Source organism: Schistocerca americana, chromosome 2 (genome assembly GCF_021461395.2).
Source record: "Schistocerca americana isolate TAMUIC-IGC-003095 chromosome 2, iqSchAmer2.1, whole genome shotgun sequence".
Lineage (NCBI taxonomy): Eukaryota > Metazoa > Arthropoda > Insecta > Orthoptera > Acrididae > Schistocerca > Schistocerca americana.
Window position 1 is genome coordinate 656,573,579 of NC_060120.1, and position 26,705 is coordinate 656,600,283.

The 26,705-nt window shown below is 41.5% G+C and overlaps 1 protein-coding gene across 2 annotated transcripts in view; it reads left to right on the forward strand.

Annotated features, from left to right (window-relative positions):
- Nucleotides 1-26,705, forward strand: part of LOC124594227 (glutamate receptor ionotropic, kainate 2-like) — a 281,777-nt gene that overhangs the window by 163,647 nt on the left and 91,425 nt on the right. For both annotated transcript variants that reach the window (XM_047132590.1, XM_047132591.1), the window contains 2 exons: nt 5,920-6,129; nt 12,033-12,117. In XM_047132590.1, coding sequence (XP_046988546.1) covers nt 5,920-6,129; nt 12,033-12,117 — 295 coding nt within the window. The remainder of the gene's footprint in view (nt 1-5,919; nt 6,130-12,032; nt 12,118-26,705) is intronic.

Here is a 26,705-nt window from a genome sequence, read left to right on the forward strand (position 1 = left end):
ATAAACGCAACCTTACAAAATTTCCGTTTGTTGCTTCAATTCTGAAAATCAGTGTATGAATAGAACCCGACTGCCCGCAGCTTGCTGCAATATCATCATTCTGCTGTAAGTTTCTGGTCGAAATCGCCCGTATCACATACACAAAATAGGTGTATTAACTATTTCTTCTCCGTTCTGCAGCCCTGGTTGAGGGACCAAACGAAGTCCTCCCGTGTTACAAACTGTGCGAGGAGAACAGCAGAAATACGCGCACTCGGCGTGCATCAGAGACTGTCAAGCCATCCCCCTGAGACTGAGAGTGGATGATAGAAACTAGCTTCTTGAAAAATATACAGCATTTTGTATCACATGATCACTGTTCAGAAGACTTTCCTTTCTTGGTATTAATTGACAACCATAGTTCCCATTTATCCGCTGAAGTATTAGATTTTTGAAAGGAAAATTGTGTTACAGTTTTGCCTTTTCGAGCTCACTGTAGCAACAAACTACAGTCCATAGAGAGAACTGCTTATGACCCCTTTAAAAATTTTGTAAACTCAGTGTGTGATGCATGGGTGGCAGCAAGCAAGCGACGAATGATGATATACGACCTTCCAGGCATTGTGAAAATTGCACTGCCAAACGCATTTACACCCAGAAATACATTGGCTAGATTCAAAGTGCAGACATCTCCCCCTTAAACAGGAACATTACCAATGATAGTAACTTCCTGCCTTCATACTCATACGTAACAGATACGCCGAATCCTAATGCCATTGGTTGTGGTTTAATTGACTGTTCACGAATACAATGGCAGGCCTATGCTGTCAGCAAGCGCGCTCGTTAAATTAGACGTCACTGCAGCCGACGAACCGTGCTTTCCAACGCCTCAAGAAGTCAGGCCATTTTAGAAATCTCAATAGAGAAGAAAGACAGTCAACGAACGAAAAAGAACTTGAGCAGTACTGACAGACACTCCAGTGAAAGACGTATTACAGCACGAACAACAAGCCTCCACAGACAGAAAAGAAAACATTTTAAGGAGAAATATGAATATTCCGTGTAGAAGGAATTGGTCGTCATAGTTAAGACAAATCATATGGTAAAACTTCTCAAATAAAAGCACAGAAAGAAATTAGGCATTCGTAAGAACGTCCTTCAAGATGAAGGAGATGAGGACGAGGATGCCCTGTGCCTTAGATTTCTTAAACAATTTTCTCAAAGCAATCCAAGAATGGATTCAATGCACAAGTTGTGTGCTCATCTGTCATTTGTTAAAAATTACATGAAATAACATTTTTATGGATGTTTGAGCTGTGAAGACATCTATCGAGCATTGAGACGAAAACCGATGAAAGACCTGGACATATTATTCTAACTTTTATTTGTTGTTGTTGTTGTTGTTTTGGTCTTCAGTCCTGAGACTGGTTTGATGCAGCTCTCCATGCTACTCTATCCTGTGCAAGCTTCTTCATCTCCCAGTACCTACTGCAACCTACATCCTTCTGAATCTGCTTAGTGTATTGATCTTTTGGTCTCCCTCTACGATTTTTACCCTCCACGCTGCCCTCCAATGCTAAATTTGTGATCCCTTGATGCCTCAAAACATGTCCTACCAACCGATCCCTTCTTCTAGTCAAGTTGTGCCACAAACTTCTCTTCTCCCCAATCCTATTCAATACCTCCTCATTAGATGCGTGATCTACCCACCTTATCTTCAGCATTCTTCTGTAGCACCACATTTCGAAAGCTTCTATTCTCTTCTTGTCCAAACTGGTTATCGTCCATGTTTCAATTCCATACATGGCTACACTCCATACAAATACTTTCATAAACGACTTCCTACCACTTAAATATATACTCCATGTTAACAAATTTCTCTTCTTCAGAAACGCTTTCATTGCCATTGCCAGTTTAAATTTTATATCCTCTCTACTTCGACCATCATCAGTTATTTTACTCCCTAAATAGCAAAACTCCTTTACTACTTTAAGTGTCTCATTTCCTGATCTAATCCCCTCAGCATCACCCGATTTAATTTGACTACATTCCATTATCCTCGTTTTGCTTTTGTTGATGTTCATCTTATATCCTCCTTTCAAGACACTGTCCATTCCGTTCAACTGCTCTTCCAAGTCCTTTGCTGTCTCTGACAGAATTACAATGTCATCGGCGAACCTCAAAGTTTTCACTTCTTCTCCATGAATTTTAATACCTACTCCGAATTTTTCTTTTGTTTCCTTTACTGCTTGCTCAATATACAGATTGAATAACATCGGGGAGAGGCTACAACCCTGTCTCACTCGTTTCCCAACCACTGCTTCCCTTTCATGCCCCTCGACTCTTATAACTGCCATCTGGTTTCTGTACAAATTGTAAATAGCCTTTCGCTCCCTGTATTTTACCCCTGTCACCTTCAGAATTTGAAAGTGAGTATTCCAGTTAACGTTGCCAAAAGCTTTCTCTAAATTTTTATTATAACAATGATAATACAAATTAAAGACTGCAAAGTTTGTCGTGAATTTGCTGGATTTTGTATTAAAATAAAGAGTAAGTTTTAAAGCCTATATATTTTCAGTTAAATTCAATGATAAAATTAAATGGACCAACGTGCCCTCACTGCTGGGCTAACTTGCCCCTTGTATGGGGCAGCTTAGGCCATGTGGTATTACTGGACTAAATATTTTTTTTTCATAAATAGATAAATAGTGAGAAGCCTTAACTACTTAGTTTTAAAGGTGCTGAAACTATGTACCAGTGTTTCCACATAAGAACATCAACAGAAGCAAAGCTGGAAAAAATCAAGAAGAAAAAAATAGCGCAACCTGCTCCGCTCCTCCATAATGCTGTTACGTTGTACAGTGAGGTGAGCAAAGTAGTGGGATAGCGATACGCACATCTACATCTACATCCATACTCCGCAAGCCACCTGACGGTGTGTGGCGGAGGGTACCTTGAGTACCTCTATCGGTTCTCCCTTCTATTCCAGTCTCGTATTGTTCGTGGAAAGAAATATTGTCGATATTCCTCTGTGTGCGCTCTGATCTCTCTGATTTTATCCTCATGGTCTCTTCGCGAGATATGCATAGGAGGGAGCAATATACTGCTTGACTCCTCGGTGAAGGTATGTTTTCGAAACTTCAAAAAAATCCCATACAGAGCTACTGAGCGTCTCTCTTGCAGAGTCTTCCACTGGAGTTTTTCTATCATCACCGTAACGCTTTCGCAGTTACTAAACGAGCCTGTAACCCAAGCGCGCTGCTCTCCGTTGGATCTTCTCTATCTCCTCTATCAACCCCATCTGTCATGGATCCCACACCGGTGAGCAGTATTCAAGCACTGGGCGAACAAGTGTACTGTAATCTACTTCCTTTATTTTCGGACTGCATTTCCTTAGGATTCTTCCAATGAATCTCAGTCTGGCATCTGCTATGCCGACGATTGATTTTATATGGTCATTCCATTTTAAATCACTCCTAATGCCTACTCCCAGATAATTTATGGAATTAACTGCTTCCAGTTGCTGATCTGCTATATTGTACCTAAATGATAAAGGATCTTTCTTTCTATGTATTCGCAGCACATTACACTTGTCTACAATGATACTCAATTGCCATTCCCTGCACCATGCGTCAATTCTTTGCAGATCCTCATGGATTTCAGTACAATTTTCCAATGTTACAACCTCTCGATATACTACAGCATCATCCGCAAAAAGCCTCAGTGAACTTCCGATGTTATCCACAAGGTCATTTATATATATTGTGAGTAGCAACTGTCCTACGACACTCCCCTGCGGCACACCTGAAATCACTCTTACTTCGGAAGACTTCTCTCCATTGAGAATGACATGCTGCGTTCTGTTATCTAGGAACTCTTCAATTCAATCACACAATTGGTCTGATAGCCCATATGCTCTTACTTTGTTCATTAGACGACTGTGGGGAACTGTATCGAAAGCGGAAGTCAAGAAACACGGCATCTACCTGGGAACCCGTGTCTATGGCCCTCTGAGTCTCGTGGACGAATAGCGCGAGCTGGGTTTCACACACAAATTTACAGATGGCGATAGTACACAAGGTATAGACGGACACAGCATTGGCAGAGCTGTCGTTTGTTTTCAGGTGACTCGTGTGAAAAGGTTTCCGACGTGATTATGGCTGCACGATGGGAATTTTGAACGCGGAGTGGTAGTTGGCACTACACGCATGGACATTCCATTCTGAGATCTACAGTGTCGAGAATACCAAATTTCAGGCATTACCTTTCACCACAGGCAACGCAGTTTCTAACAGCCTTCACTCAACAACCGAATGCAGCGGTGTTTGAGTATATTTGAGTATATTTGCTATATTGAAATAACCGCAGAAATCAATGTGAGACGTACGACGAATGTATTCGTTAGGATAGTGGGGCGAAATTTGGCGTTAATGGGTATGACAGCAGGCGACCGACGCGACTGCCTTTGCTCACAGCACATCACCACCTGCAGTGCCTCTCGTGGGCTCGTGACCGAATTGGTTGGACCTTAAACGACTGGAAAACCGTGGCCTGGTCAAAGAGTCCCGATTTCGGTTGGTAAGAGCTGATGGTAGGGTTCGAGCGTGGCGCAGCCCCACGAAGCCATGGAATGTGCAAGCTCGTGGTGGTGTGGTGGTGGCGGCTCCATAATGGTGTGAGCTGTGTTTACATGGGATGGACTGGGTCCCCTACTCCAACTGAACCGATCATTGACTGACTACTTGGTAATCATTCGCAGCCATTCATGGATATAGTGGGCTCCATAATGGTGTGAGCTGTGTTTACATGGCATGGACTGGGTCCCCTGGTCTCACTGAACCGATCTTTGACTGACTAGTTGGTAATCATTCGCAGCCATTCATGGATTTAGTGGGCTCCATAATGGTGTGAGCTGTGTTTACATGGCATGGACTGGGTCCCCTGGTCTCACTGAACCGATCATTGACTGACTAGTTGATAATCATTCGCAGCCATTCATGGATTTAGTGGACTCCATAATGGTGTGAGCTGTGTTTACATGGCATGGACTGGGTCCCCTAGTCCAACTGAACCGATCATTGACTGACTACTTGGTAATCATTCGCAGCCATTCATGGATATAGTGGGCTCCATAATAGTGTGAGCTGTGTTTACATGGCATGGACTGGGTCCCCTGGTCCCACTGAACCGATCATTGGCTGACTAGTTGGTAATAATTCGCAGCCATTCATGGATTTAGTGTTATCAAACAATGATTTCATGTCAGCACGCCACTATTGTTCGCAACTGGTTTGAAGAACAGTCTGGACAATTCGAGCGAATGATTTGTCCACCCAGATCACCCGATATGAATTCTATCGAACATTTATGAGACATACATAATCGAGAGGTCAGTTTTTTAATAACATCCTGCACAAGCAACGCTTTCGCAGTTACGGACGGCTATAGATGCAGGCAGCATGGCTCAATATTTCTGCAGGGGAGTTACAACGACTTATTGAGTCCATGCTGTGTCATGTTGCTAAACTACACCAGGCAAAAAAAAGGTGGTCTGACACGATGTTAGCAGATGCACCTGACGTTTGTCTCCTCAGTGTATATGCACTGCCGTGACGTAATTTGGGAAAAAAATTTGTTTTGCGAATAGGTGCATATGAAGGCAGAGCTGGTAGTCCTGAAATCGACAATGCCAAAAAATATTAAGAACCATCGTTGCAGCGAGAGGCTAATTTATTTATAATTTCAGTATCCACCCTTCTCTTCATTCCCAAATACTCCTCATCCTTTCCCTGGAAAATCTAACTGCTCTTTTTAGTTATACCCTGAGATAAACCCTTGAGATCTACCTGTTTTATCACCTGTGACCTACCGCACCTGCTCCATACCGAATGTAGTCCCCACCCTACTATCTAGCCTTTACCAAATGGAATTTTGTCGCAGGGCCCGCCGTACCTGAGGGAGAAGCCGCCGACCAGCCCCCCGCGTGTCGGCAACGACCGGTACGAGGGCTACTCGATAGACCTGATTGCGCAGATCGCCGAGATTCTCAACTTCACGTTCGAGTTCAAGCTGGCGCCCGACGGAAACTACGGCAGCAAAGACGAGAAGACGGGAAACTGGAACGGCCTCGTCGGCGAGCTGATGGCAGGGGTAATGCCATCCTGAAGCAAGTCTAAGCTGGTATACTGACGAAGCTACCATTCAGAAACAGAGAGGCACATGATACAAAAACTACTCGATCTTATTTGACTGCACAATAGCATTTGCTTACAAATAATCACAAAATATATTTGTAATTAACGGAAAGCTGCGAGAGACGACAACGATATTCGGACAACATAAAAAACAGTGTTGTCGGCTACAGGTAGGCATACAAACTTACATCCCGCAAGCCACCGGACTGCCATCAGAAGTGATGTATTTTTATTGCCAGTCTTTCTGCCCTAATTCCCGTTTTCAATTATTTCTGATACGACTGCATGAAGAGATTATTTTTTTCAATTCCGTTTGCGTATTATTCGTTCAATACCAACGTATATCCCAATTTTCCGTAACGTGTACTACCTAGGAGAAAGGAAGGGAAAAATGTTCAAAGGTGTGTGAAATCTTATGGGACTTAACTGCTAAGGTCGTCAACCTAAATTAACCTAAGGACAAACACACACACCCATGCCCGAGGGCGGACTAGGACCTCCGCCGGGACCAGCCGCACATGCCATGACTGCAGCGCCCTAGACCGTTCGGCTAATCCCGCTTGGCAGGAGGGAAGGGAGAGAGGAGGGTAGGGAGGGGTACTTTAAGCCCAACACAAAAGAAATTAGAAAATAAATAAATTTCGTTACATGCCGTTAACTTTATGATCAACATACTTTTAAATAAATACTGATGTACAAGCAGCGTCCGGAAAGTGAAGATATCCTTTTTTCACGATCATTGCAATACCAAATCTTTATCCTTTATGTGTGCACCATTTGTAAGGGAATTTTATGACCAACCCAAAGAAATTTAAAATTGTCGTTGACTTTCATTCGCATGTGTGTGTGTGTGTGTGTGTGTGTGTGTGTGTGTGTGTGTGTGTCTGTGGGTAAGAATAGGTCCTGAATCTGAACACATGATATGACATTTGTCGTGAAAAGTCACATTCTCAACTTATAAGACTTAAATTTTGGGCTAAGTTTTACTGAAAAATTTAAAACGATTAGGGAATCTGGTATAAGAATTCATTAAAAGCTTTAATTTTTTTCAAAATTTTAAAATATACAGTACATCACAAAATTACGATATCTTCAAAAGGTAGGCAAATGCGCCCCCCCCCCCCCCCCCCCTCTCCTCTCGCCCACCCTTGGTATTGTGTATTGTGACGCTTAATACTTGTGCTAGCACACGGACATTTTGTAAACATACGAATAGTAAGTCCGTCTTAACTTCGCCCTCTATTTATGACCAATATACACGGAATATCCACTTCGCAGCATTTGAAACTAGTAATATGACATCGTTTACAAACTACTTAGACGCATTGAAAACAGTGTCGTCTGTTATAGCTAAGGTTGACAAGGTTGGCAGCGCCGAGAAAGCTGTCGGTATCGACTGAATCAACTACCGAAGCAGCTACTTCCGTCAGACACGGCACCAAATGTCTTCTTGAGGAAAGCAATAAATAGTCTAGAGGTTAGTAATGTTGTTTACTAACTTAACGATCAAGGACTTGGTAGCAGGTGATCAACTCCGATTTTTATACGGTGGAAAGGACTGGAAAGCCATCAGGTCACCTTCTTGAGGCCAAAAATGGGAGCTTCTAGAATAAATAAGAAGCGAAACCGAAACACGTCGAAATGGCACCAAATCGAAAGGCTCGGAGCTTTGTCGTAGTTCATTTGGTCTCTCGACTTCATTTTAATTGTGCACCACTACGATTAGACTACAAAAATGTGAAAAATCATAGTTCTTCACACATACACACACACACACACACACACACACACACACACACACACATACATAAATACATATACACAGAGAGAGAGAGAGAGAGAGAGAGAGAGAGAGAGAGAGCGCTATGACACGTTCATGACGACAGCAGTTAGCAGTAGTTTTAGTAACAGCAGTTTTAGAAATTTTATTCGCGGAAGCACCAGCGATTTTCCCTTTGTTGAAAAATTGTAACGGAGTTCACTTAGCTTCGTGAGGACATTTGGAAAACTGTGTGAGAATACGGGATTCCTCGGCAAACTTCAGCAAGGAAATCATCTCAGGTACCATGCGAGTAACACCATCAACTTGAAGCTATATTTTGATAAGATTCTTACCTGACGAAAATAGGAAACTTGACGACCTTTACTTAAAGACAACGAAGTAGCTGCTTGAAGGATAAGTATGGTTCTGGTTTTGAAATTCGTGATTGATAGCCAGGTAAGTGTTGTGCCAAATATGTGAACCCCCGTGCTGCCATCCTACGATATCTTAGAAACATCCAGCGGTCGGTAATTCCTTAGGTAGTCCCAACAACTTTCAATGGAATTACTTACATTTTTCATTTAGCTTTTAAAACAGTAACGGTTTTGACGACCTAGCTAGCTTTGTAAATATTTGTGTTGCATCAGTTTTCGGTGTGGGTATTTCAATGGTGCAGCGGGGAGATTTCGACTGCCTTGTACAGTCTGAGAGTCTGGATACTGGTCTCAACTTTCAATTCACAAAAATGATAAAGAAAACCTGGTTATGACAGGAGTCATCGCGATAGTTTCCTTGAGAGCAACAAATTTCAGGGAGGATCATCGGCTCAAACGACGACGTAGCCAGTAATAACTGATATTACTTTTTTTTAGAAACAGTTTATATCTAAGCCCTTCTGTACGTGGGGGTGGCGGCTTTCGGTACTCAGACACTCCTGGAGATGACGTTGAGGTATGAGCTGAGGTGTTATGAAGGCTGCGTTAGGCTCTGAAGCCCAAGTGTCAGATGCAAATTATTAAACAGATAAATTGATAATATACGATATACACCTGTTATTGTTTGCTGTTATATGCATAATATTTGTTATCTTCTATTCATGACGGTACCTGTAGGAGTGAATCACATTGTAGTGAGTTTTATTGTTTGTATGTACTTCATCATGACTTTTATTTATATGAACGTGTAATCACGCCCAAATTGATATTGACATTTCGATTTCTCACTGTACTACTTGTCCTCCAGTGATGATGCTTGTAATAAGTGAAACCGGTTGATAAATAAGGATGCACATGCACAGCTGAAGGCTCAAGATGCTTTGCTTCAAATATCTAATGGATGTAAGCAGTTACTTTATAAAGTTCTTAAATATTTACTTATTTATTCGTTGGCTCATGAGCTTATGCAAGGCTTTCTAGGTGACGATATGTCAACAGCTTGAGTGCAAATTATCTCAAGTGTAACTGTTGTAGTATAAGTCACTGTATTGAGTGCATGTTAACTGTAATGACTGTAAACATAAGTGTAAAGTACACTGAAGATCCAAAGAAACGGGTACACCTGCCTAGCCCCGCGAGCAAGCACAAGTGCCGCAACACGACGTGGCATGGACTCCACTAATGTCTGAAGTAGTGCTGGAGGGAGTTGACACCATTAATCCTGCAGGGCTGTCCATAAATTCGTAAGAGTACGAGGCAGTGGAGACCTCTTCCGAACAGCACGTTGCAAGGCATCCCTGATATGCTCAATAATGTCCATATCTGGGGAATGTGGTGGCCAGCAGAAGTGTTTAAACTCAGAAGAGTGTTCCTGGAGCCACTCTGTAGCAATTATGGACGTGTGGAGTGTCGCTTGGTCCTGCTGGAATTGCCCAAGTCCGTCGGAATGCAGAACGGACATGAACGGATGCAGGTGATCATATAGAATGGTTACGTACGTGTCACCCGTCAGAGTTGTACCTAGACGTAACAGGGGTCCCATGTCACTCCAGCTGCACACGCCCCACGCCATTAGAGAGCCTCCACCAGCTTGAACGGTCCCCTGCTCACATGCAGGGCCCATGGATTCATGAGGTTGTCTCCATACCAGTACACGTCCATCCGCTCGATACAATTTTAAACGAGACTCGTCCGACCAGGACATGTTTCCAGTTATCATCAGTGCAATGTCGGTGTTGACGGGCCCAGGCGGGGCGTAAAGCCCTGTATTGTGCAATCGTCAAGGGTACACGAGTGGTCCATTCGGTCTGGAAGCTCATATCGATAATGTTTCGTTGAATGATTCGCGCGCTGACATTTGCTGATGGCCAGCATTGAAATCTGCAGCAATTTGCGGAAGGTTTGCACTTTTGTGACGTTGAACGATTCTCTTCAGTCGTCGCTGGTGCCGTTCTTGCGCCGGCCGGAGTGGCCGTGAGGTTCTAGGCGCTACAGTCTGGAACCGAGCGACCGCTATGGTCGCAGGTTCGAATCCTACCTCGGGCAGGGATGTGTGTGATGTCCTTAGGTTAGTTAGGTTTAATTAGTTCTAAATTCTAGGCGACTTATGACCTCAGAAGTTAAGTCGCATAGTGCTCAGAGCCATTTGAGCCATTTGCGCCGTTCTTGCAGTATCTTTTTCCTGCCTCAGCGATGTCGGAGATCTGATGTTTTACCAGATTCCTGATATTCACGGTACACTCGTGAAATGGTCGTACGGGAAAAGCGCCTGGAAGATGCTGCGTCCATCGCTCCTGCGCCCACTGTAACACCACGTTCAAACTCGCTTACCTCTTGATGACCTGCCACTGTAGCATCAGTAACCGATGTAACAATTGCGTCAGAACTTGTTGTCTGATATAGGCGTTGACGACCACAGCGCAGTATTCTGCCTGTTTACATATCTCTGTATTTTAATATGTATGCCTATACAACGGCGTTTAACCTGCACTGCGTGGAATGTGTAGTTCAGGCTGCAGGTGGTTCTGGTGTTTCTGGAACCATGATTGGGCCCGTTCATTTGGCTTATCATGAACATGAACGAGGAAGTTTATATCCAAGTGTTTGCCATTCTTCTACATTTCCATGTTGAGTACACTGCAAACAGTCCCATCTTCGCTGGAAGATGATCGGATGGCTGTGCACATGAGTTATAGGGCTGAAGAAGATTCACGCACTCTGTTGTACATCCACTGTTGCCCAAGGAAGGGAAGGGAAATGAGAAGGTGAAAGAAGAAAGGGGGAGGGTGAAGGAGGAAGAGGAAAAAGGAAGAGGGGGAGGAAGGAAGGGAAAAGGGAGAAAGGAGGAAGTGGAAGCACTAAGGGGGAAATGGAGGAAACAGAAAGGGGGAAAAAGGGAAGGCGAGAAGGGAAAGGGGCAGTGGAGGAGAAAGAAGTGGGAAGGGGCAAGGGGGAAAGGGAAGAAGGGGAAGGGGTAAGGGGAAAGGAAGGAAGGGGATGGGGTAGGGGGAAATAGAGGAAGGGGAAAGAGAGAGGGGAGGAATTGGGAAGGGTGAAATGGAGGAAGGGAGAAGGGAAGAAGGTGAAAGGACTATGGGGGAGAGAGGAAGGGGAAAGGGGTAAGGGGGAAAAGGAGGAAGGGGAAAGGATAAAGAGAAAGGAAGGAAGGGGGAAGGGGAAATGGAGTGGAGGAGGAAAGACAGAAAAGGAAATTGAACTGAAATTAAGCAGAAAGTAAACTGGATATGCTGTGGGCACTCCAATCTTCCAAAATAACAACAGCCGAATTCATAGGGCTGCACACGTGAAGTCTGGAGTTGATGCACTCGGGCACCCTGTCACACATTGACTCGTCCTATAAATCATGGACACATGAAGAAACTTGTGCTCTTCTTCACTGTTTTGAGGTCTTTGTCAAGTCGAGAGGCAGTGTCACTACGGGGTTATATTGCTGGCTCCTGAGAACGCCTAATTTTTGTTCGGTATGTTGATTTGTGTACGGATATCTCACACTGATAGATATCCACCATGAGAGCGATTCAGGGTAGTGTCAAGCTGTACATTAAGTCGGTGCCATTTTTTTTCTTTTGCTGTTGTGGAAGCTGCTATTTTCCTCATAATTACCTCTCTTTATTCAAGGTGTCGACGTCAATTTCTTTTCAGAGAGCAGACCTGGCTATCTGCGACCTGACCATCACCCAAGAGAGACAGTCTGCTGTGGACTTCACGATGCCTTTCATGACCCTTGGTGAGTAGACATTTGGTTGTGTGACCTTAACATAGGAATCTACAACATAACGAAATTGTTTCACTATGGAATTTACCTGCAAGGCTCGCTAGAACCCTACACAACTCTAGCTGTTTCCTTATTTATTTAATCAAACAATGGAAAATCCAGGATGGAATAAAACAATATTATGAGAAGAACGTTGCTACTCACCACATAGCAGAGATGCAGACTCGCAGTTAGGCATAGCAAAAAGACTCTCACAGTTAAAGCTTTTGGCCATTAAGGCCTTTGTCAAGAATAGACACACATACGCACACGCATACACACACACACACACACACACACACACACATACACACACACCGTAAACGCAACTCACACACACGACTGCAGTCTCACGCAAGTAACACCACACTTCTTTATTTATTTAGTTATTCTAATTAAATCTCGAACATTTAGCTAGAAAATAGTTTTCTGTTTCATAATTATGACAGTGTTCTACTGTATAATGATCTTCCGCTAGTGAAAGCAACACTGGGCCATTTGTTAAGGGGCATTTGCAGAACCTCCTAGGAATCTACAATTTTAAATCAATGCTATATTGAAGGTCAGTCTGTAGTTTTGTATTGTATCTGTGCCGTCGGTATTGTAGGCCCCTGAATATCAGTAGTTACAATTTTCAAATCTCATCCAACCAGGACATTTCCAAGGAATTTAAGAACAGGCTCTACCGGTAATGGATGTGAAACCGCGGTTGTGCTAAATTTGGAAGCTCAAATACAGTCTCAGACACACAATGCGAAGTATTCATTTTTATGCGTTTCGAAGAAACATGCTTCCCACGTCAGAATCTTCACAGAAGACTCTGCATTGCATAGGGACTATTGAAAAAAGTTCATCCATGAAAGAAAGAAAGAAGTCAAGTGTCATTATATCAATGTAAAACATATCCACATAAAAGTCAACAAAAATTTTGTGATTACCTACCTTTTAACCGCGTCCTCTTCTTAAAATTCAGTGCACCAGCGACCGTTCTTTAGCAGATTGTGAACTCTGGTAGTGTCACAGCGATAGTAAATCGTGCGTGCGGCCTCTTCTCCTCCAGGAAAAGCACGTCCGGAGGTAAACAAATAGGCAGCAAGCTGCAAACCACCCTCAGTACATGGGACCAACGCCACTAAAGGGTAAAAGACACTAAAGGGTAAAAGACACTAAAACATACAGGAAAGCATACATAAAGATTGGATGCACTGCATCTTGTTTTCCAGCTACTCTCAATTCCAAACATTCTCAGACCATTACAGTTCGGGCTAAAGCACAATAATACAGTCCGCATCCTGGACCTTTTTTTGTGAAGTAGATACATGTAAACCTGCTGCGACCTTTTTTCTGACACCATTTCAAATAAATTTTTTATTCAGAATCCATTCCACTGTCGGAGAAGTTCGTCAGCACATAGAAGGCGTCGCTCAACAAATACACGGTCCACTCCTATTAATGTGACTACCACCTAGTTCGACGTAAATGCATAGTACCCACTCACAGAAGACAGGTGCTAGCACACACAATGGACGATATATAACGTGTGTCGGGGATGCGGAAAACAGTGCAATCGCTGTAGTAATATAGAAATGGAGCGGTTTAGATGTCGTCCAAAAGGGCATGATTATTTGTTTTTGGGCCAAGGGTGGAAACATTTACGAAATGGGTAAGTTTGCAAACTGTTCGCGTGCCACGTGTCTAAAGTATATCATCCAAGGCAAAATGCACTATCCAAATCCAGCGTCTAGGCAACTGCACTGCACCACAGACCATAGACGACAGTGGTGGACGGTAGCTGCGGAGATGCGTACAGGCGAATACAGGTGTAACTAATTACTTTTGAATACACTGTGGGAGTGAACAATGATCAATGTGTTACAAATATTTACTATCAAAAAACAATCTTGATCACAATTTATTTATTACGGTGACCGGTTTCGACCACTACTGTGGTCATCTTCAGACTTCACAACTGCAAACAGGAATGGAAAACATAGTACTTATATTTATAGAAAACCCACATCAAACGACGTAATAATAAATGCTACATCGTGCCATCCTTTAAAATACAAAATGGCATTTTTTTAAAACAATGATACATAGGATATTTAAATTACCTCTTCAACCTCATGCAATCACGAAGAAAATTCATACCTTAAAAATGATAGCAGTTGCTAACAATTATAATAACCATCAGGTTGATCTGTCATATCAAGAATTACAACAAACAAATGATTCTGTTATAAATACCAAGAAGAGATTTACTAAAATTATGTACAAGTGACCTAATTCAGATAAAATAAATAAATAATTTAAGAATACAAGTGTGACAATAGCATTCAAAGCCAATAACCCACTACAGATGAAACTCAAACGCACAAATGGGGAATCAAATATATACCAAAAGTCAGGCGTTTACAAAATACTGCGACTCGTAGTGTCAAAGTAACTTGAAAGGAGGGTATAAGATGAACATCAACAAAAGCAAAACGAGGATAATGGAATGTAGTCGAATTAAATCTGGTGATGCTGAGGGAATTAGATTAGGAAATGAGACACTTAAAGTAGTAAAGGAGTTTTGCTATTTGGGGAGCAAAATAACTGATGATGGTCGAAGTAGCGAGGATATAAAATGTAGACTGGCAATGGCAAGGAAAGCGTTTCTGAAGAAAAGAAATTTGTTAACATCTAGTATTGATTTAAGTGTCAGGAAGTCGTTTCTGAAAGTATTTGTATGGAGTGTAGCCATGTATGGAAGTGAAGCATGGACGATAAATAGTTTAGACAAGAAGAGAATAGAAGCTTTTGAAATGTGGTGCTACAGAAGAATGCTGAAGATTAGATGGGTAGATCACACAACTAATGAGGAGGTATTGAATAGAATTGGGGAGAAGAGGAGTTTGTGGCACAACTTGACTAGAAGAAGGGATCGGTTGGTAGGACATGTTCTGAGGCATCAAGGGATCACCAATTTAGTACTGGAGGGCAGCGTGGAGGGTAAAAATCGTAGAGGGACACCAAGAGATGAATACACTAAGCAGATTCAGAAAGATGTAGGCTGCAGTAGGTACTGGGAGATGAAGAAACTTGCACAGGATAGAGTAGCATGGAGAGCTGCATCAAACCAGTCTCAGGACGATGACCACAACAACGGCTCGTAGTATTATAATTTTAAATTCCTTGCATTTTCATTATTTTTATTTGTTTATAAGACTGGCATGCAACATAAGACATAGTAATGCCTTTTAAAAATTCTCACATGTAAAAAAAATGGTATCTACATATGAACTTAATAGACAATATTTCATAAATATGCACAACTACTGTGCCCTCTCGATTCTTTTTTTTTTTTCCTTGGTATTGATCTGTAAGAATTATTATGTAATCTATGTAAATGGAAGTCTTTTATTACACCAATAAATCGTATCTGTGCAGCATGTACTACACATGTCAGTTAGCGATAATTGCAGCCTACTCATTGAAAATCGTTTCAATAAAGACACATTGCTGCTTAATAGTACATTGTCTGACGTGACAGTTTTTGCCATTCCACTTTCGCAACAACTTCGTTATAAAGAAGCCTGCTGCCACATCTTTGGACTGTACTTTATCCTCACCATGCAACCACTAGTTTGCCTATCGACTTAACAACTTCAGTGGAAAGAAGCCTGCTGTCACATCTTTGGAACGGCGTCCAACTTCGCCATGGCAACCAGTGGTTCCAAATGGTTCACTAACAGGCCTTGAGAGGGCAAGCCATGTACTGTCAACACGAAGTTCATTTATCCTACATGTTTAAATATTTTTAACACTTCTTAATTGACAATAGCTGTTGAACAAGCTACGTTTAGTGTGTGTTTATTTTCCTTTCTTCACAATGTTCTTTTAAATAAAAAAAATTACATTGTTATTCGACCTATAACCCATTGGTTAGTAATGACATCATTGCGTCAGAAGTGCGAGGAGCCTCCATTATATACAGGGTGTTCCATTGATCGTGACTGGGCCAAATATCTCAGGAAATAAGCGTCAAACGAAAAAATTACAAAGAACGAAACTTGTCTAGCTTGAAGGGGGAAACCAGATGGCGCTATGGTTGGCCCGCTAGATGACGCTGCCATAGGTCAAACGGATATCAATTGCGTTTTTTTTTAAATAGGAACCCCCATTTTTTTATTAAATATTCATCCAAGTAAAACATCCATATTTCTTTACGTACTACACGAATATGTGATAAAAAATGTGGGTTCCTATTTTTAAAAAAACCGCAGTTGATATCCGATTGACCTATGGCAGCGCCATCTAGCGGGCCAACCATAACGCCATCTGGTTTCCCGCTTCAAGCAAGACGAGTTTCGTTCTTTGTAGATTTTGTTTTTGTTTTATCCTTATTTCGTGAGATATTTGGCCCGGTCACTATCAATGGACCACCCTGTATAGTAAGACGTGCAGTGGTTTCTCCAGTAGTGATTTACCACCAGAAGGAGGTTCTTACTCATTAGTAATTCATCGTTTTATAGCTTTATAAATCTATGTATTATCTTTAATTAAAGTTTTGTACACGACTTGTAGGTCTGAAGATGACCACAGTAGCGGTCGAATCCGGTCACCGTAATAAATAAATTGTGATGAAGACTGTTTTTGATAGTAAATACAGGTGTAACAGTTGAGCAGCTGATCCCCCAGACGTACCAAGAGGCTGCCAACAATGTGTCCTCAACGTAATTGTGCTTGGGCCTTCGCAGTAGGTGCCTTGTTCATTCAAACACGCTGACTGCTGTTCATCAGCGACGAGGGTTCGAATTTTGCACGCCAATACCGCAACTCGACGTCCATTGAGAGGCAACAGGTGGTCTTTTCAGATGAATTACATTTTGTGCTCCATCCGAAAGATGACCATTGCCGTGTACGGCTTGAAACGTCTAAAACGTAAACACCCTGCAACAATAGTCAGAATGGTCGAGGCTGGAGGAGAGAGCGTTATGATCTTGGGAATGTTTTCGGGGCATTCCGTGTGTGATCTAGTCATTCTGGAAGACACAATGAATCAACACAAGTATGCATTTATGCCTAGGGACCATGTCCACCGCTACATGAAGTTCACTTTTCGTCAGCACCATGGTATCAAGCAGTAGGGTAATGCAACGTGTCACACAGCTGACAGTGCACTTTCGTGGTTCGAAAACCACCAGAATGAGTTTACCTACTCCCCTGGCCACCAGATTCCCGGATTTAAACGCAGTCGACAGTCTGTGAGAGCACCTCGATCGGACTGTTCGCGCCATGGACCCGCAAGTAAAAAACGTAGCGTAGGTGGTTCAAAAAATGTTCAAATGTGTGTGTAATTTTATGGGACTTAACTGCTAAGGTCAGCAGTCCCTAAGCTTACACACTACTTAACCTAAATTATCCCAAGGATAAACACACACACCCATGCCCGAGGGAGGACTCGAACCTCCGCCGGGACCAGCCGCACAGTCCATGACTGCAGCGCCCAAGACCGCTCGGCTAATTCCGCGCGGCTGCGTAGGTGGTCACGGCACTGGAGTCGACATGGTCTCACATCACAAGTCTTGCAGAACCTCACTGACTCTTTCTGCACGCCTCGCAACGGCCCGTGCTGTAAAAAGTGTTTATTCAGGCTTTTGACAGGTGGTCATATTAATGAGATAGTGTGTAACTCTTGGGTACTTGAATTAATTTTCACTGTTTGTTGGACGGAAAAGACATATTAATTTGAGGCTACAACCTTTTCCAACTTTTCCGATGACAAATGGATTCTGTGGTACAAACAATTCAGGTTCTTTTGATGTGATCCGCTCATGGAGACAGTTTTCGAGTTCGTTAAAAGATGTGTAGTGTTGTTCAGCAAGGTCATGCTGCATGGATCGAAACAAATAGTAATCGGATAATTGGAAGAGGCGACATCTGGTTCCTTTGGGGTTTACTTCACTCGGTTTCAAGCATGTGAACTGGCATTGCCATGAAGAAGAAATTTTCTTTGTCATACACTACTGGCCATTAAAATTGCTACACCAAGAAGAAATGCAGGTGATGAACGGGTTTTCATTGGACAAATATGTTATACTAGAACTAACATGTGATTACATTTTCACGCAATTTGGGTCCATAGATACATCTGAAATGTAACGTCTACTGTTCAAAGTGCCGTCAATGCATACAAGAGGTGACCGAGACGTGTAACCAATTGCACCCCATACCATCACGCCGGGTGATACGTCAGTATGGCGATGGCGAATACACGCTCCCAATGTGCGTTCACCATGACGTCGCCAAACACGGATGCGACCATCATGATGCTGTAAACCGAACCTGGATTCAACCGAAAAAATGACGTTTTGCCATTCGTGCACCCAGGTTCGTAGTTGAGTACACCATCGCAGGCGCTCCTGTCTGTGATGACAGGTTGGCAGCCCTGCAGCCAAGCGACTAGCGCGAGGTTTGGTGTTCTCGTAAAGATAAGTTATTTTAGATTATAAAACACATAGATTAGTACTGATTACGTGGTAAATAAGTGTATTAGTGTGCCGTTTAAGTGTACCATTAAAGGTTTCATTTCTCATTACGTAATATAGCAGAAAACGCGAAAAGAACGTACAGTCGTATTTTCTGTTTACGTTCTGCTGCAGCAAATCTATAGAATTTCGTTTAGTTGTTCCTTGCTCTCTCCAGCAATTTAACTTAGCGTACCTCTTCATTATTTAACTAGCATTTCCGGAAAGTAGCGTAAAGTTTAACTTGTTGTTTCAGAAACTTTGCACTTTTGTTTTTGTTTACACACAGTAGCGTATAGGCCAAATTTGTGTAACCATATTTTCGTGTTTATCTGTAATTTAACTGACTTATTCTTAATAAATTATTACGTTTATCATGAGTGAAAAGTGCTTGACTTGCCGTAGAATTGTTAGGTCGGGGCTTTGGTGTGATGGGTGCTGTAGTTTTTTCCATGTGGGTGACTGTAGTGGCGTGGGAATAGGGGAAGTAAATGAGACTCATCAGTGGTTTTGTAGGATTTGTAGTAGAGATAGGAAGATACTGGAACAGGAGGGGAAAATTGCTGCCCTTCAGGCTGAGTTAGACAAGGCCAGGGGAGATCTTGACAGGTTAAGGAGGGAGAAGGGTAAAGAGAGGTGGGAAGTGGCAACAGGCAACAGGAGGAACAGGCCTAGAACTTTGTCTGACAGCTTTATGGTGAATGTGGAAAATAGATTTGACCTGTTGCTTCAGTTAGAAGCTGGTGAGCCTCAAGCAGTTACAGGTGTAGACAGGGCACAACAAACTTTCAGCAGCAAATTGAAAAGTAAGAATGTAGGGAAATCAGTAAAGAGAAAGAAAGTGTTGTTGTTAGGTAGTTCCCATGGAAGAGGTGTTGGCCAACTCTTGCAGGATGAACTAGGATCAGAATACCAGGTCACCAATTTTTTTAAACCTAGTGCTGGTCTGGAGCAGGTGACAGAGGATTTAGGATCACTTTGCAAAGATTTCACTAAGGAAGACACCGTGGTTATAGTGGGTGGGGCAGGTAACAGTATTGACAGAGATCCTGGGTACAGCATAGAGTGTGACCTGGCGAAGATTGCATCAGCATCGAGGCATACCAGTGTTGAGTTTGTATCTGTTCTTGGGCGCCATGACCGACCTCATTTGAACTCTTCTGTCAAGAGAGTTAATTTGGAGCTGGAACGGCTGCTCATGTCGGGTGCGGGGTCACACATTGGTGTGGTTCATGTTGATTCTGTCAGTAGGTGGGATTATACTAGGCATGGCCTTCACCTCAACAGGAAGGGGAAGGGTAAATTGGCTGGGGAAATAGCAGGAAAGTTAAAGGGGGGAGGCACTGTCATGAGTGGTAAAATACCAGTGGTTATAGGATTCAGAAAAGACCCTTTTTTAGGGTAGGGAGGACAGAAGGAAAACAAATTTTAAGAGAGGTTAGAACTGAGACAAACCTTCAGTTTGAGAAAGAAATCAAAAAACATAATTCCAGCTTATTACATCAACATAAACAGCCATTGGTTAAGAATTTTCAACTGTCAGCAGATATTTTAACTCCATCCAATTTTAAGTCAGTCAATGTGAAATGTCAGCTATCTTTATTGCATCAAAATATTCGAGGACTGAGAAATAAAATTAATGAATTAACTATCTGCATAGATGAATTAGAGTCTTCAAACCCAGCTGACATAATCTGCCTCTCTGAACATCATGTGACCACTGGTATAGAACTTTTAAGTGTTACAGGGTTTAGGTTAGCATCTCACTATTGTAGATCAGAAATGGAGAAAGGAGGAGTTGCCACATTCATCAGGAACTGTCATAAATTTAAGAACATAGACATTCATAAATTTTGCCTAGAACAGCATATGGAAGCATGTGCAACAGAATTAGATTTTCACAAAAAATCTTTCATAATATTAAGTGTATATCGAGCACCTGCAGGTAACTTTAATCTGTTTGTAAACCACCTTGAAGCTGTACTGGCCCATTTAACAACCAAAAACATAGAAATAGTGGTTGCTGGTGATTTCAATGTAGATTTCCTTAAAGACTCTCCCAATAAGAACCTATTTGAGTTAGTAACACTATCATTCAACTTAATTCCCACAGTAAAGTTCCCCACTAGGATAACCACTTGCTCACAAACAGCCATTGATAATATCTTTATAGAAAAGTCAAATGAACAAAATTATATTACAAAACCAATAGTCAATGGCCTCTCAGACCATGACATGCAGTTCCTTCTGTTAAATGTTAATACTGAACAGGATATAAAATCTGTTAAATCTGAGCTCAAGAGGGTAATCAGTAAGCCAAAAATTGATTATTTTAGGACACTCCTCAGAGACATTCACTGGACTGATGTTTACAGTGCTCATGGCATGAATGAAAAATATAACATTTTTGCTAATAAAGTGCTTACCTTATTTGAACACTGCTTTCCCCCAAAACTTACCAAGGTTAGAGCAAAGTCTACAAAGAAGCCATGGATTACTCGAGGAATAGGGGTATCTTGTAAAACAAAAAGAAAACTGTATCTGTCAATCCGAAACATTTCCAATGTTGATGCTATAGCACATTATAAGAAATACTGCAAAATATTAAAGACTGTAATACGGATGTCAAAGCAAATATATTACAAGGAAAAGATAGTCATATCAGATAACAAAATAAAGACAATATGGGATATAGTGAAGGAGGAGACCGGTAGAACCAGACATGAAGAGGAACAAATAGCATTAAGAGTAAATGATGCATTGGTGACAGATGTGTATAGTGTTGCAGAACTTTTTAACAAACATTTTATAACTGTTACTGAAAAGATGGGGTTGTCAGGTTCGGTAGATGCTGCTATGGATTACCTTAGACCAGACATTTCAAGTAACTTCCATAATATGAATTTGACCCTCACTACCCCAACAGAAATAATGTCCATCATAAAATCTTTAAAATCTAAAACATCTAGTGGGTATGATGAAATATCAACAAAGTTAATTAAAGAATGTGATTCTGAGCTAAGTAACATATTAAGCTATCTGTGTAACCAGTCGTTTATCAGTGGAATATTTCCCGAATGGCTGAAATATGCTGAAGTTAAGCCACTGTTTAAGAAGGGAGATAAAGAAATAGCATCAAATTTCCGTCCAATTTCACTGTTGCCAGCATTCTCAAAAATTTTCGAAAAAGTAATGTACAGTCGTCTTTATAACCATCTTATCTCAAATAACATACTGTCAAAGTCACAGTTTGGATTTCTAAAAGGTTCTGATATTGAGAAGGCTATCTACACTTACAGTGAAAATGTACTTAATTCATTAGACAAAAAATTGCAGGCAACTGGTATCTTTTGTGATCTGTCAAAGGCATTTGACTGTGTAAATCACAATATCCTTTTAAGTAAACTAGAATATTATAGTGTAACAGGAAATGCTGCAAAATGGTTCAAATCTTATATCTCTGGCAGGAAACAAAGGGTGTTATTAGGAAAGAGACATGTATCAAGCTATCAGGCATCATCCAACTGGGAACTAATTACATGTGGGGTCCCACAAGGTTCCATTTTGGGGCCCTTACTTTTTCTTGTGTATATCAATGACCTTTCATCAGTAACATTACCAGATGCCAAGTTTGTTTTGTTTGCTGATGATACAAACATTGCAATAAATAGCAAATCAAGTGTAGTCTTAGAAAGATCAGCCAATAAAATATTTGTAGACATTAATCACTGGTTCCTAGCCAATTCTTTGTCACTAAACTTTGAAAAAACACACTACATGCAGTTCAGAACTTGTAAGGGGTGTCCCAAGAGTATATGTCTAACATATGATGACAAGAAGATAGAAGAAGTGGACGGTGTTAAATTCTTGGGATTACAGCTTGATAATAAATTCAACTGGGAGGAGCACACCACAGAACTGCTGAAGCGTCTTAACAAATCTCTGTTTGCAATGCGAATTTTGTCAGACATAGGGGATATAAAAATGAAAATGCTGGCATACTATGCTTACTTTCATTCCATAATATCATATGGGATTATTTTCTGGGGTAATTCATCAAGCCAAGCTAAAGTTTTCCGGGCACAAAAACGTGCAGTAAGAATTATATGTGGTGTGAACTCAAGAACATCCTGCAGAAGCCTGTTTAGGGAACTAGGGATACTAACTACAGCTTCCCAATATATTTATTCCTTAATGAAATTTGTCATTAAAAATATATCACTTTTTCAAACCAACAGCTCAATTCATGGAATCAATACTAGAAATAAGAATAATCTTCACAAGGATTTAAAGTCACTTAGTCTTGTACAAAAAGGCGTGCATTATTCAGGAACACACATTTTCAATAACTTGCCAGCAGCCATAAAAAGCTTAACAACCAATGAAATTCAGTTTAAGAGATCCTAAAGGATTTATTGGTGGCCAACTCCTTCTACTCCATTGATGACTTTCTGAGGAAAACCAACTGATTTGTATATAAGTACAACATAACTTCTGCACAATTTCAGTGCAGTAATGTGTTCACTGAAAATTTGTGTGTGTGTGTGTGTGTGTGTGTGTGTGTGTGTGTGTGTAAGTATAATCTAACTTCTGCACCATTTCAGTGCAGTAATGTGTTCATTGTAAATAAGTATTACAGTAGTTGTATTACATGTTTCTTACCTTATAAATAAATATAAAACTTTTTTATTTTAAATTCAGTGCAATAGTATTTGTAAAATGACTCTTAGTGTTCATTAAAAAATGACGATCATTCCACTTGGGACCTGTGGAATGGTACATTAGCTTATTTGTTTTAGTTTAAATATTTGTCATGTATTGTTGTTTTTCTGACATGTTCCACATCCTGGAGGACCTCCTCACTACGGATCAATTGGAATGAAAGTAAATCTAATCTAATCTAATGCAGCATCAAGGGTAACCGCAGCCAGGGTCTCCGAGCTGATAGTCCATGTTGTTGCAAACGTCGTCGAACTGTTCGTGCAGATGGTTGTTGTCTTGCAAACATCCCCGTCTGTTGACTCAGGGATCGAGACGTGGCTGCACGATCCGTTACATCCTTGCGGATAAGATGCCTGTCATCTCGACTGCTAGTGATATGGGGCCGTTGGGATACACCAAAGCGTTCCGTATTACCCTCCTGAACCCACCTAATCCATATTGTGCTAACAGTCACTGGATCTCGACCAATGCGAGCAGCAATGTCGCGATACAATAAACCGCAATCGCGATAGGCTACAATCCGACCTTTATCAAAGTCGCAAACGTGATGGTATGCATTTCTCCTCCTTACACGAGGCATCACAACAACGTTTCACCAGGCAAAGCCGGTCAACTGCTGTTTGTGTATGAGAAATCGGTTGGAAACTTTCCTCATGTAAGCACGTTTTAGGTGCCAGCCTTGTGTGAATGCTCTGAAAAGCTAATCATTTGCATATCACAGCATCTTCTTCCTGTCGGTTAAATTTTGCATCTGTAGCACGTCATCTTCGTGGTGTAGCAATTTGAATGGCCAGCAGTGTATGTCTGAGCATATTGTGGGCGTTGGTCTGTAAGTGTGCATCAACATCTACATCTACATCTACATGGATACTCTGCAAGTCACATTTAAGTGCTTGCCAAAAGGTTCATCGAATCAACTTCACAATAATTCTCTGTTACTCCAATCTCTTACAGTGAGGGGAATAAAGGAACACCTATATCTTTCCGTGCGAGCTCAGATTTCCCGTATTTTATTATGATGCTCGATCCGCCCTGTGTAGGTCGGTATGAACAAAATATTTTCGCATTCGGAGAAGAAAATTGGTGACTGTGAAAGGAGTCTACTGGGGCACACTTGTATGTGGCACCCGAGTACGATAAGAATATTAATGTAAACTAAACTGAAGCTATGATATTATAAAAGAGGTATGTCTCTGATAGGCTTTATGAAGTGGACCGCTGGCTGTGCCCGACCGCAGAGCCAGTGATACTGCTTCTGGTCTGAGATTGTAGTGTTGGAGTAAGAGCGCATGGCACACAGTTGTAGGTAGCTGTCTGTGAGCGAAAGACGATGGAGTAGGCAGTTTTTGTGATGTGCTGTATGAAGCTACCAAGTGTTAGATTAATGTAGGGATTACGTGAACATGTAAGCAGAAGTCTTCCCATAAACAAGGTAAGGATGTTATATAATTATGATTTCTGTTTTTCCAGCGTGCTAGTATAGATGAGTTGGTTGATAATTTGCAATTGTTAAGTAACCCCAGAATATATGTAAACTGATTTGATAAAAAAGGGTAGTTAGATATTTCATTTTTTAATGTTCCTAAGATTTGTTAACAGAGCTGTATGCAATTGGATGATTTGCATTTTTACTGATTTAGTTAGGTTAGACAATACTTGTTGTATACAACTAATTTTTTGTGGATCAATTAGTAAATGTTATATATTATTCTAACCAATGTAACTTCAGTTGTAGATGTTTTTGAAAAGACAAACTTAATTTGCAATACAATTTTGCTAAAAAAATTCAATGTTAGTAATTCACCACAATCAGCACCGCGCCCCTGTCCAGGTCATCTGTTTTTCAAAGAAATTGGGTTTTTCATAAATGTTTTCATTTATCATCCAAAACAATTTCAAGTGCATTTCAAAGTATTACAGCCACCATTGCACACCGCGGAGCCTGGAGCTAGCAATTTATATTTTTTGTGAAAGATCAGAATATATAGCGTTCCACCGTTGCTGCTTGATAGGTAAGATAATTTAATTTATTTGTTATGTGCACAGGGACCAAAGTCATCAGTACTGAACAGGATCAGGGGACTCAGTTCCTAAGGGGCTGAATGTATTTTGCAGTGACAGTATTTCTCTATTGGTATTGGGAGTTACATTACCCACACTGTTCGTATAAAGTTTTTGCTAACAATAACACAGAGTAAGCACACCACTTGCACTTACAACACGCCACCCGATAATTCGTGTTTAGTATCCATTCCACAGTTCAGACATTCATTCAACGTAATCATAAAGTTTTCATCGCTTTGTCAAATCTTTGGTATTGAAATAGGTACATATATTCTGTCCTCTCAGTCACTCTGTAGCGATAACAGTATTTAATTTTTTTGGCGCAACTAGCTACAAAATTTTTGCACAGTTCATCAGTATTCTTATGCTCCCCCTTGCTTTCCATTGATTTAATTGTTCAATATTTTTTGCCTTGGTCTTGCACCCTGTATGTGATTTACGATGCCGCGCAAAATGTTAAGTTTCCGGCGCCTAATCTGACAGTTAGAGGTACCGAAATAGATGATTTTCCGATTATTGACAACAATGTCGAGGATGATAGTAACCATTCTGCGGTGCAACAGATGCAAAGCACTACAGAAAACGTGTGTTCCGCTTCCCAGAGTAATGCACAGTTTACTAACAACATGATTTCACCTACACTACTGGCCATTAAAATTGCTACACCAAGAAGAAATGCAGATGATAAACGGGTATTCATTGGACAGATATATTATACTAGAACTGACATGTGATTACATTTTCACGCAATTTGGGTGCATAGATCCTGAGAAATCAGTACCCAGAACAACCACCTCTGGCCGTAATGACGGCCTTGATACGCCTGGGCATTAAGTCAAACAGAGCTTGGATGGCGTGTACAGGTACAGCTGCCCATGTAGCTTCAACACAGTTTATCAAGAGTAGTGACTGGCGTATTGTTACGAGCCAGTTGCTCGGCCACCATTGACTAGACGTTTTCAATTGGTGAGAGATCTGGAGAATGTGCTGGCCAGGGCAGCAGTCGAACATTTTCTGTATCCACAAAGGCCCGTACAGGACCTGCAACATGCGGTCGTTCATTATCCTGCTGAAACGTAGGGTTTCGCAGGGATCGAATGAAGGATAGAGCCACGGGTCGTAACACATCTGTAATGTAACGTCCACTGTTCAAAGTGCCGTCAACGCGAACAAGAGGTGACCGAGACGTGTAACCAATGGCACCCCATACCATCACGCCGGGTGATACGCCAGTATGGCGATGACGAATACACGCTTCCAATG